At 33.4% G+C, this 12,197-nt stretch overlaps 1 protein-coding gene across 1 annotated transcript in view; it reads left to right on the forward strand.

Moving 5' to 3' along the window:
- Nucleotides 1-12,197, forward strand: part of LOC129224842 (serine/arginine-rich splicing factor 11-like) — a 226,667-nt gene that overhangs the window by 95,765 nt on the left and 118,705 nt on the right. Inside the window, exon 2 of the mRNA XM_054859388.1 lies at nt 1,966-2,072. Within this exon, the coding sequence (XP_054715363.1) occupies nt 1,966-2,072 (107 nt within the window). The remainder of the gene's footprint in view (nt 1-1,965; nt 2,073-12,197) is intronic.

Raw genomic sequence — 12,197 nt, forward strand, 5'->3', positions numbered from 1 at the left:
CAAAATAAAAAGTGTAGAGGACGGATTTGTTACCTTTTGATTGAAAAGTCTAACTTCACCTTAAATAAAATAGGATTTTTTCCTCGTTTGGACTTCTTGAGAGTAAGTGATTTGATTAAGGTCATATGAAAGATTTAGAAAATGACACAACATGAAAAGTGGATATGTTCCTTTTTGATAAATCGCTCCTCATACATAATTTATTCATTCATTTATTTTAACTCATGTGGGTACATGCCCTGTTTGATATTTGATGAAACAAAATAGAATCAAGTTTTCGGTAAATCACACTAGCATTCGTTTGATGAGAAAACCTCATATTAAAAAATATAAAATAAACAAAAAGTCCCACGAGAACTCGTGCGATAAGAAAAACACTCACATTTCGACTTCTCCGACTAGCAAACAACATCCCCACGACTGTGAGACAAAGACACCACTGGCAGCAACAGAAGCTTACGAGAAGAAGTTGGAGAGATCAGAACCTATCTTTATAACGTAGAATACCAGATATATATATATATATATATATATATATATATATATATATATATATATATATATATATATATATATATATATATATATATATATATATATATTTTTTACTCTAGTGTAAATAATTTGCTCAATTCGTGAGTTCTAAAGGGTTAAAATTCGGGGGGGGGGGGGGGGACAATGGGAATTCCTGGGCATTCAAGTATCTCCGTATCAAAGGTACGGCGAGTACCAAAGGTACCTTGGCGAAGATCGGAGGCAAATACGAAACATACATACATAGCAAATCCACGTGAACTATTTTAAATACATTAACTACTGTTTGACCACGGATTGTATGTAATTTGACAATGTGCCAAGTAAAGACGATTCCATCTGAATGGATCCAGCAGGGGAGAGGGGAAAATAACGATGGGATTTTGATACACACGTTTTATAATGTTACTAGTACCTTATTTATTTATTGCATTCTCAAAAATAAAATAAGGGGAAACAAAAATAGTTACCATGGAAACAACAAAAAGAAAAGAAAATATTTTCATTTCGTTCAGGAACGTAAAAGCAAAATGGTAAGCTCAAAACTTTGTTGTGAATAAATAAATCATGTAATTTTTGCCGTGAGAATGTAGATCAAATATACTTGAGATTTAAAAAATGTTGCTGTGAGCAAATTTTCATTTTTACAAAACTAAGGCTAAATAGTAGAGGCAAAAGTGCGCATCTGAAACAAACCAACTAACACCCCTATAATCTAATAGATACGTCCATTACCGCCTATAAACCGGATATTAGCCTTTCCATGTAATCGATGGTCACACAGTAGTTACGTTGCATTTGATGCTTTCCAATGTGACTGAATTTTAGCTCTTAAATGATTCCCCTGTTTTTAAAAATATCCTTCTTCAAAACAAAACCATGACATTAATCATAAAGAAAATCCAAACCCAAAGAAGAGCCATAGTGTTTAGAAGGAAAAAAACCTTCTCAAACAAGAATTCCATCAACCTTAAATATGCAAATCAATTTTCAAATAAGATATTGTTTTTAAAGTTTAAAAAAAAGCAAATGGAAACATTATGTATCAACTTATTTTAGCAGTGAAATTAGATTCTATGATTTGACAAAAATCTTCTTTAAATGAATCTTAAACAAAAAAGTAAATAATTATATAAAAACTCCTCCTCGCTGCTGATAATGTCATTACTACATTTACCCTTACAATAGGACCGTTTATCGCCCACAAATAAGAGCGTCATTTCTCCCTCAAATCGCCAGCACCGATACAACAGCATGGTACAGAAGTGAAAAATTCCTAACTTTAACCCTTTCGCTCGAAACAAGTGAGACAAAAGAACAAATCGTTTGGGCATTCTAACGAATCGGTGAAAGCGCAAGTTCCATTTAATTCTTTCCCCGTAATTACCTCCCTTTTTATGCTCCAACGTTATTTTCTTTTTTCTTTTGTAGCTGGTGGATGTGCACGTGTACGTGGTACCGTCTGACAAATGGATCGAGCAGCGAAAGCTTGCAAAAAGGGACATAATCGATCAGGCCATTTCGTCGGGATTTGTCAGGTAAGCACCTCCTCGACGGCTTTGTTTCCACTCTGAGGATGCCTCGAATTCTTGGGCACTAATCACTGCCATCTTGAATCGATAATTCAAAAGTCTCTAATTTCAAGTTTTTCTTTTTCTTTTTTCTTTTCTTTTCTTTTCTTTTTTTTTTTTTAATTTCAAATGACTATAAATTGAAACTAGAAAATGGCCCGTCAAGGTATTACGGGTAAAAATTGCTTCTACATTTGAAAGAAGGAATTGCCTGTTTGATGATACTTTGATTGTTGAAATTTTAACCCCAACTCCAACAGATAGCGTTAATTGTTGACCATCTTTTCGTTTCTTCAATCTCCTTAAATGACAGTCCTACCAGTAAAACAATTAAGATACCGGATCCGGTTCAGCCTTGTCACAATAAAGCCTTTCCCTGCATGTTGAACATTACCAAAAAATATTATTGAATTATCATATCAAAAGGGAGCGAGTTTCATTGTTGACGTCAGGAGCGTTACTCGATCATTAGCTATTAAATAGTAAAACCTGTCTACAACGATACTGTTGGGACCTAAAAAATATCGTAATAGACAGGTTATCGTTACAGACAGTTTGATTATTCATGCTGACATTTTGCTGGGACTAAAAAAATATTGTTATAGACAGGTTATCGTTATAGAAAGTATCGTTATACACAGGTATCACTGTATGAGGATTTGGAGTGAAATGGGCTAAAGTCCTCAGTAAATCTTGAGCTTACAGTTAAGAAAATATTCAAAGGCTAACTCAAATTCTTATGCACTAATCGCCGTCATCAAGAATCGATAAATCAGAAGTCAGTACGGTTTTAATTTTTTCTTCTATTTCAAATGACTATGAATTGAAATTTTTAGTGAAATGGAGGAAATTCTACAGTAAATTGTGAGTTCAGAGAAGAAAAAAAAACACTTCTCGCTCCCATCTTGAATCAATAATTTAGAAGTCACTCTCTAATTTTAAGTCTTATTTTAGTTCCAAATTATAGATTGATATTTTTAGTGAAATGAGCGAAATTTACCAATAAAATTTTAGCTTATTGGGAATGGAACATTCTAAGGCTGCCTATAATTCTTAGGCACTAATCGTTGCCTTCGTGAATCGATAATTCAGAAGTCTTTTTCTAATTTAACGATTTTTTTTTTCACTTCAAAAGTCTAAAACCTGGTATTTGAAATTTTTAGTGAAATGAGCGAAATTTATCAGTAGATTTTAAGCTTACAGGTAATGAATCATTCTAAGCATGCTTCGAATTCTTGGACACGAATCGCTGCCATTTTGAATCGATAATTGAGAAGTCTCTCTCTAAATTTAGGTTTTTTTTTTTTATTATTATTATTTATTTTATTTTAATTTCAAACGGCTATGAATTGCAATTTTTCGTGAAATGTGCTAAATTTACCATTAAATTTTGAGTTTACAGGAAAGAAAACATTTTTAAGCTGCCTTGGATTCTTAGGCTCTAATTGCTATATTGAAGCGTTGATTCAGAAGTCACTCTCTAATTTAAAAATAATAATAATAATAATTTCAAATGACTATGAATTCAAATCTTTAATGAAATGGGCGAAATTCACTATAGTTGGTGCAAGCCTAACCTGGCAGGGTTTGTATAGTGTGATTCGGATCTGCGTAGCCATCACAATGCTGCCAGGTTAGGTTTGGAGCCAAATATTCAGTGATTGGTTTCCAATAAGCATGCATTTAATAAAATAAGCATCAAAATAATGATGACAATAATTATTTGCCCGTAATTTTCTTTCCTTTTTGATATTTTCCAATGTTATTTAGAAAAGAATGAAATATTTTGAAATTATATATGTGTTCCTGCCCGTGAGAATGATTTTAATATGAGGTGCGGCCCTCTAGCAGAAAAAGTTGGGCACCACTGGTTTAAGAAATTCTTAAGTTGAGATGTGATTTAAAACGTGATCATTCATAATTATCATAGTTATGGACCTTAGGCAGGACTGGCTCTAGTAGTTCTACCGCCCTAGGCAATATTGACAAGTGCCGCCCCCCTCCCACTGAATAATAATAATGATAATATAAAATACTAATATATTAATAAAATAATTGTAATTGTGCTTAAAATTAAAGTGAGTTTTTAGTTAAATTCTAAACTAGGTTTTGCATATCCAAGCACTGGTACACACTTTAAATTATCTTTTTTAACATTAAAGTAGTGCAACTTATGAAACTGAAACAGATATTAATATTTTAAAAAGACTTTTAAGTCACGCAATTTGCCGCCTCTAAAATTAATATGAATGTCTTGTTAAATTCTGAACTATGTTTTGCAAATCCAAACAATGGTATGAATTTTATGACGCTGAAACAGATATTCATACTTTTAAAAAATATGTCACAATTTCGAAATTTGCCGCCTCTAAAATCTGCCATCCTAGGCGGCCGCCTAGGTCACCTACCCCAAGAGCCAGGCCTGACCTTAGGTTAACGACTGGACATCTCGAATCTATCGTTCATTCCCCACATAAAGTAATACATGACATGACTCACTATCTACCAATAACAGCGCGATCAATTGATTATAGCTATCCATGAATTACAAAGCAAATAGATCTTTCGCTCTAAAACGAACGAATTTAGTTCAACCGTATAGGTCGAAAATTAGATTATCTTTCTCACTCCTCTGCAGTTTTCTGTTTGGGGAAACAGAAAAGGGGGGGGAGTTTTTTCAGAGCGAGATGACTACTATTTTTTTACGGTTTATTATGTAAATTGACTAAGGTAAAAGTTACTACAATGTACTTTAAAGTTAAAAATTAATAATAACAATCTTTACTAATAATAAAGTTGAAAGTCTCTCTGTCCGGATCTCTGTCTATCAGGATCTCTCTCTGTCAGGATCTCTGTGATGCGCATAGCGCCTAGACCGTTCGGCCGATTTTCATTAAGTTTGGCACAAAGTTAGTTTGTAGCATGGGGGTGTGCACTTCGAAGCGATTTTTCGAAAACTCAATGTGGTTCTTTTTCTATTCCAATTTTAAGAACAAAATTATTATAAGATGGACGAGTAAATTACGAAATTATCATATCGTGGAACCGTAACATGGGTACAAGCCAATTGGCGAGAAAATTCACCATCTACTATTTGTAAATATACAGGCGAACCAAAAGACTTTTTGATTTTTCTATTACGAGCAAAGCCGTGCGGGTACCACTAGTACTCGTAATTTAATAAAATGGGCATTATACTGTAAATTTTGTTTGCTTACATTCGACTGAAATTTATTTGCTCTTCGCATTCTAATAGTTTTCTTCTTGGAGAAACAATGAAGACTTTACAGAGCAAGGTGCCTGCTTTTCTTCACTGCTTCTTTCTGTTACTTAGATACTAAAAACTGCTTTAAAATTTGAAAATTTATAATAATATACAACAAAATGATAAACATTAGGTAATCTTTGTTTACCAATACACAACCAAAAATTATTTTTTCTTACTCACCCTGTTGCACCTAGCAGTTTGAGGAAATTATGAAGACTTAATAACTCTACATGACTAACTTATTCCTCCTTGTACTTTGATTAGGATATGAAAATCTACTTTAGAACAAGTAAAATTAATAACAATAATTAATTAAAGTGACAAACATTGGGTAAATTTCTTCGACCCTCCAATATACGACTGAAAACTATTTTCTCCTTCTCCCAGTTTTGGGTGCTCGCACAGTTATTGCAGTTATTGGATCTTGCAGTTTTGGTTCTCGTTTTCAATTAACTACAGCTGAATTCTGTTAATACGACCACAGTTAATACGAAATCACGGCTAAAACGAACACTTGGTTAATAAAGTTTGGTTGACTATTTATTTACATTAAACATGTCACGAATATTACGTAGATCAAAATGAAAGTTTCGGTTAAGACGAACGAAACTACTGACCTCTTCCTGGAGAAAAATCGTGACTGAGTGCCTCAATTTTTTTTTTTTTTTTTTTTTTAGCAATTTTGTGTCACTATGGAAAGCTCTCCATGTATTCCTTAATCCTGTGAGTAACTTCCAACCCTTTTTTTTAAGTCATCAAGTAGTTGCAGCTATTCTACCTTTTCCGGGTGGCACTGAACCTATTTAGTGCCTCCTAGAATATCGATAAAGCAAGTTATTTCATGTTGTAAATAAACTTAGCTTTTTCTGTTTCGTGCAAGACAAAATTTCGTAGTATCTATCCTTCCTGGCAGTTCGATGTTTTTTTTTTTATAAACTGAATCTTGCTTCATTTGGTAGCCCATCAAAAGCTAAAGATGGCGAACGTAAAAAGAAAACACTATCAATTCGTGAAAAGATCGACATTGTCAATGAGTTGCAAAGCAATTCTGTTTTAAATTTACATGTTCCCCCCCCCCCCATTTTCCTTATTCACGGTTGTAACGAACAAAGGTTAATACGAATAAATTCTTGAATCTTAGGCATTTTTGATTAACCGAATTCAACATGAACACACATGGAAGGACCTAAAATTACGCTTTTTGGCCTTTTATTTTGAAAATTTTCATATGAACCCTCCCCCTACCCATGAAAAATTCCTCGCTACGCCACTCAGCAAGATGACTATTTTTTCTTTGCTATTCTATTTTGTACTTTTATTAGAATGGGAAAAAAACTATATTTAAAAAGTATTAATTATTATTATTATTATTACTAAGTAAAATAGAAAACAGTTGGTTAAATTTAATTTACCCATACACGACCAAAACTTATTTTCTTCATTTCGTCCCTTTCTCTTTTCTGTTTAGTGAAACAAGGGAAACTTTCTAGAACAAGATGGATGCCTTTTTCTTTACTGTTTTTTGTTGTATCTTGATTAGGATACTAAGAACTATCTTTAACTAAATAATAATAACTGAACTAAAAGGAGACATTGGCCAAACTTTGTTTGTCCATACATAATACCTCAGAGCTAGACTAACGTAAGTCACAAAATCTCTACTTTGCAGGAGAGAGGGAAAAATCTTTGTCTGAGACACATGCAGAGGATGGGACGCATACTCTTTTAACGCTGGAAATAATTACTACAAAGAGTTTTTGAGCAATCACGATTGCTAATTGTTTTCACTTGACCTTCCTCGGCGTTGTGGTTCCTTTTTCAACCCCACTGTCCTCTGCAAGCGCGACTCCTCCCGGTAGCCGCTTTGGCGTCCATGTCCTACGCACACGCAGGCTCATACACATACACACTCACACACATAAACACACGCACTTTTACAGACATACACACACTCCTACGTGCATACATACAGGTCTACGCATACACATACAAGCCTACACATACACATACACAATTGTACACACATAACCGCACAAGAGGAGGGCAGGAGCCGTTTCTAGAAACAAGTGAGTAGGGTAGTAACCAATAAGTAGGGTCCTGTCGCAACTCGTGACTGCGAAAAAAATAATTTGAATTCAAAATTTTGGAATTCAAATTAATTATAAACTTAAACAGTTTTTTTTTTTTTTTCAGAATTACGTTTACATGGTTCATGCGGCATAGGGTTCTACGCACAATGCACATAAACGGAAAATCGCAATTTTCGGATTTACGTCAGTTTGACTCTGAGGTACAGATATTTTCTCCATCTCTTTTCTGTACCTTACTGTTTGGGGAAACAATGAACACTATTCTTTCAAAGATTGACACCCTTTCTTTACCATTCCTTTCTGCAGTTGGACGAAGGTGCAAAAAAACTACCATAACTTCAAGAATTAATAATAAAAATAATAAATAATTAAATCAAGAAGCAACCATTGAGTCAATTTCATTAACCCCTATACGATTGAACATTAATTTCTTTTCACCAATACTTCAGATGTTACTTTATGGTGTCGCCATGACAGCGTTCGGGACTTACACACGCTAGCTGATAGACATTTGAAAAACAAACTCCACGCTAGCATTTTGCGCCTGAATTGAAGCGCTTTTATTGATTGTGGCCGTAGGGATTCAAGTCACTTATTTATTTATCGTTCTATACTTTGACGTTAATTCTGGTTCGTTGTATATCTAAGGAGAACCCACGTGGTTTTCGAAGTGGAAGAAAACATCGGAAGGTAAGGACTGTATTAATATTCCCAATTTCGAAAAAGCAATTCGTCGATGTTTGTGTCTTACTCTATGATGTAACTTATTCCGTATCGCTATGGCAACTGTTTCTTCTATCTTTAAAAGTCATTTCAGCTTCTTGACCTCTTCCTGTCAGCAATTTGACACGCAGAGAGGAATTAGGCTTAGCTCAATCTGTATTCTATTTTGAGTATTAATCAAAACATGCAGTCATTTGAGACTTTTTATGAAAAACTAGCGGTACCCGTACGTCTTTGCCCGTCGTAGAAAATTGAAAGGTCATTTGGTTCACCTGTATATTTACAAATAATGGATGAAGAATTTCTCGTCAATATGCTGTGTTAACTTGCTCGTCCATATTATGGTAATTTCCCTGTTTATGTTATGGTAATTTACTCGTCCATGTTATGGCCATTTGCTCGATAAAATGTTCTTAAAACTGGAATTAAAAAAGAAAAAATCTAATTTTCGAACAATCGCTTCGAGGTGCTTACCCCTATGCCACGAACTAATTTTGTGCCAAATTTCATGAAAATCGGCCGTACGGTTGAGGCGCTATGCGCGTAACAGACACCAGAGATCCAGACACACAGACTTTCAGCAACGATTTTCTGCTTTATTATTAGTATAGATAAAAATTAAGAAGATCCGTGAAAAAAAAAAAATCGGAGAAAATTACAGACAGAAAAAATATTTAAAAATTCCTTTTATGTTGTTTCCAAAAAATAAGCAGCAAAAGTAATTGAAAAATCCTTCCATTAAAATTAAAATCAATGTTTAACTGATGAACGTACTTCATTAATTAAATGACAACACGAATACAGGTTTTGTTAATCTTACGTTACTTAGAAGCCTTTTTTTTTCCAATAATGGGGTGGTTTCCTTCAGTCAAAAGTAGTTTTAGTCATTGAAATGGATAGAATGAGCAAAAAAAAATTACATGGACCCAGAAAATACTTTTATTTTCCCAACGGTTTTTTTTTTAATTAATTTTTTTAAATGTCCAATTTTTCAAACAAGTCGTGGTCTTTATGAAATCATAAATTATGCACTTTGCCGCATTTTTCTACTACGTTTCTGCGTTATGATAATCAAACAACGAATTAAAATTGCGCTCTACGCTTGCTTCGTTGCCAATGTACGTGAGTAAAGATGCGAATTAAATATTTTGTTCTGTGAATGGCAACATTGAATGGCATTTCATCATTTGTGATGTCACACGACGGAAGTGTAAACAATGAAAGCGCACCGATTTAAGTATTTTTTTTAAAAATATTAAACTTAAATAAATTATTTAAAAACTGGTCAGATCCTATGTTTTTAAGCATGCTCTTTCAGAAAAAAAAATACTTTTAAAATTTCGGAAACGACCCCATTAAAATTTTGGCATATTATGTGTAAAAGTAAAATAATTAAGCCATTTTTGACGTGCTCATTGTTTCGCCTCCGTATAGAATACTTTAAATTCATTGCACGTAAATAACTGGATTTTCGAGTTAAAGTGATTCCTAAAATGGTACAAAAATTACAATTTATCAGATACTTTAGAGCATAAAAATTTCAAGTACTATTTCTAAAACATTTATTCTTTATCTTCTTTCTTCATAACATAAATACTATTTTTGTCTCTTTTCTTAGTAAGGAAAACAAACGGTCTGTATCCAACATTCTGTTACCTTTTATGCATGAAATATATGCAATTCCCATTGTAATCTCATTCTAACATTACTATGAAACCAAATATTCGAGACCTTGGAGCAAAAGTTTCGATGATATTATTTAGGCGAAAAAACTGAACTCGATGACATAAATTATGTTTTTGATTTTCAGGAGTTTCCTCTGAGCCATCAGTCCCGCCTTTATTACAGGGCCTCCTTGCCAGATCACACTGTGGTAGATTACTTACTATGCCTTTTTCCAGCTTTTTCAAGTTGCATATATTTAACATTTAAAGTTTCAATCTCGTTTTTTTCCGTCACTGGCCCTTTCTCCACTCTGACCACCTTAAAAACATCAAACGGCATAACTTGTAACTAAGAAAGAAATTGAAAATGGGATTGTTTCCTTCAGCCAAAAGTACTACTTTTTGTCGCTGAAATTGGTAAAATGAGCAAAACAAAAAATAACAACATGGACCCAGGAAATGATTTTGTATTCCCAACATTTAATTTTTTATTATTATTTTTTTTAATATCTGGTTTTAAAACCAAAACGTTTCATTGTGTGACGTCACAAGTGCTGAAATTCAATATATTGAAAAAATGTCAGTTGTTCGTGAAATATTTTCTTCTCGTTTACTTTCCTTGCCGACATCTTTCCCAATGAACTAAAAAATAAGTTTTTGGCTTTATTTTTACAAATTTTTGCGAATTTAGCAGCTGCAATCTATTAAAATTACTGAAATGACGAAAAAAATTTAGTGATCAGAATTTCTTTTATGCAAAATGTAAAAAAATTCTAAAATGTTCTGTAAATAGTAGACCTTCGTTTTACGCGGGGGTTACGTTCCACGGAAACGGCGCGTAAATCGAAACCGCGTAAATTGCGACCTAATACTAGTGTTAATTTAGGTTAGTAATAGTAGTGTTAATTTAGGTTAGTAATAGTAGTGTTAATTTAGGTTAGTAATAGTAGTGTTAATTTAGGTTAGTAATAGTAGTGTTAATTTTGGTTAGTGTTAATAGGGGTTTGTTTCCGTAGATAACAAAATACTTCATTCTAGTGATGATTAGTTGTACAAAAAGTTTAATGTGTAGTTATATCGACTTTTTTGCACAACATGCATAAAGAAAACATAAATTAATTTCGTGTTCTGTTTATAAAGAGGATCTGGCTATGATAGTCTTTTGGCAGTCATTAAGAATTTTTCTCTAATTCTTTGCAGAGCATTAATGCTTTTGCATTAACTTTGCAAAGCATGATCACTTGCGTCATTTCCATGCTAGAATCTTCCTTCACTAACAAATCAGAAACATCATTTCTATTGTCTAGGCATTTTCAATGTGAACGTTTTTGGTTGTGCGTCACCGACGTCGGTATTCTCGTTGGTTTTGGCCTCCTTTGTCAATTCTAAAAACTCTTCTTCCAGTGAGTTCTGAAGTATGTGAATTTAATAACTTTACTTCTGGAAAGACCTCTGGAACCAATCGCATAAAATGTCTCCAGTGGACCAAGCTCGATTATTAGCACGCCAAAATGCAGTTGATTACGCGTAATCTGCAATCTTTAGAAGTTTGGATTTTAAAAGAGGGGAAAATTTTATCTGTTTGCATTGCCGCATCTTCGTAAAACAGAAACTCATCCGCGTAAAATAAAATTAAAGTGTTAAATCTTAAACCGCGTAAAATAAACCCGCGTAAAACGAGGGTCTCCTGTATTTATTTCTTTGCAAAAATTTAATTTGCGAGAAAGAACGAGCCATTGATGGCTTGAAAAAGAAAACAAAATTCTTACCTGTTCTTATGTTGTAAATTATTCACAACTCCAACAAACTATAGGGGACACTGCAGCCACCGTCTAATGGCGGATGAAAAAGGTAAAACAAAAGCACGCTGCAGCGTAGAAAATACTAATAAGCCTACTAATTTTTGTTTGCATGCTTGAATTTTTTGTTTTATTCTTTTTAAATCAATTTTTAAGAGCCAATGTCTGTAAGAATCAGGCAGTTTAGGGCATTTGTGATTGTTTACATTTTTAATTTTTCTTATTTTCAGATATGTTGTTCCTTATTATGAATGTAATGTTTGTTTAAAATATGAGCTTTGTCTGCTTTACCGTTTTTGGTAAATTAAATTTTTAAATTTAGGGGGCGTGGCACATTTTTGCGTGTTTTTCAAATTTGCAGATTTTAAAGTTCTTGTTTTCAACAAGAACTTTAAAATCTGCGCCCCTATAATAACATGGATTTTTAAATTCTATACTATTATAGAGTCTTCTTAGATACTATTACAGCTGTCAAATCGGTGTCACTACGAGGGCGACGGCCACCAACTCCGTTTTAAAATGACCGGAAATGAATATTTTTACTACAT

This window comes from Uloborus diversus, chromosome 6 (genome assembly GCF_026930045.1).
Source record: "Uloborus diversus isolate 005 chromosome 6, Udiv.v.3.1, whole genome shotgun sequence".
NCBI lineage: Eukaryota > Metazoa > Arthropoda > Arachnida > Araneae > Uloboridae > Uloborus > Uloborus diversus.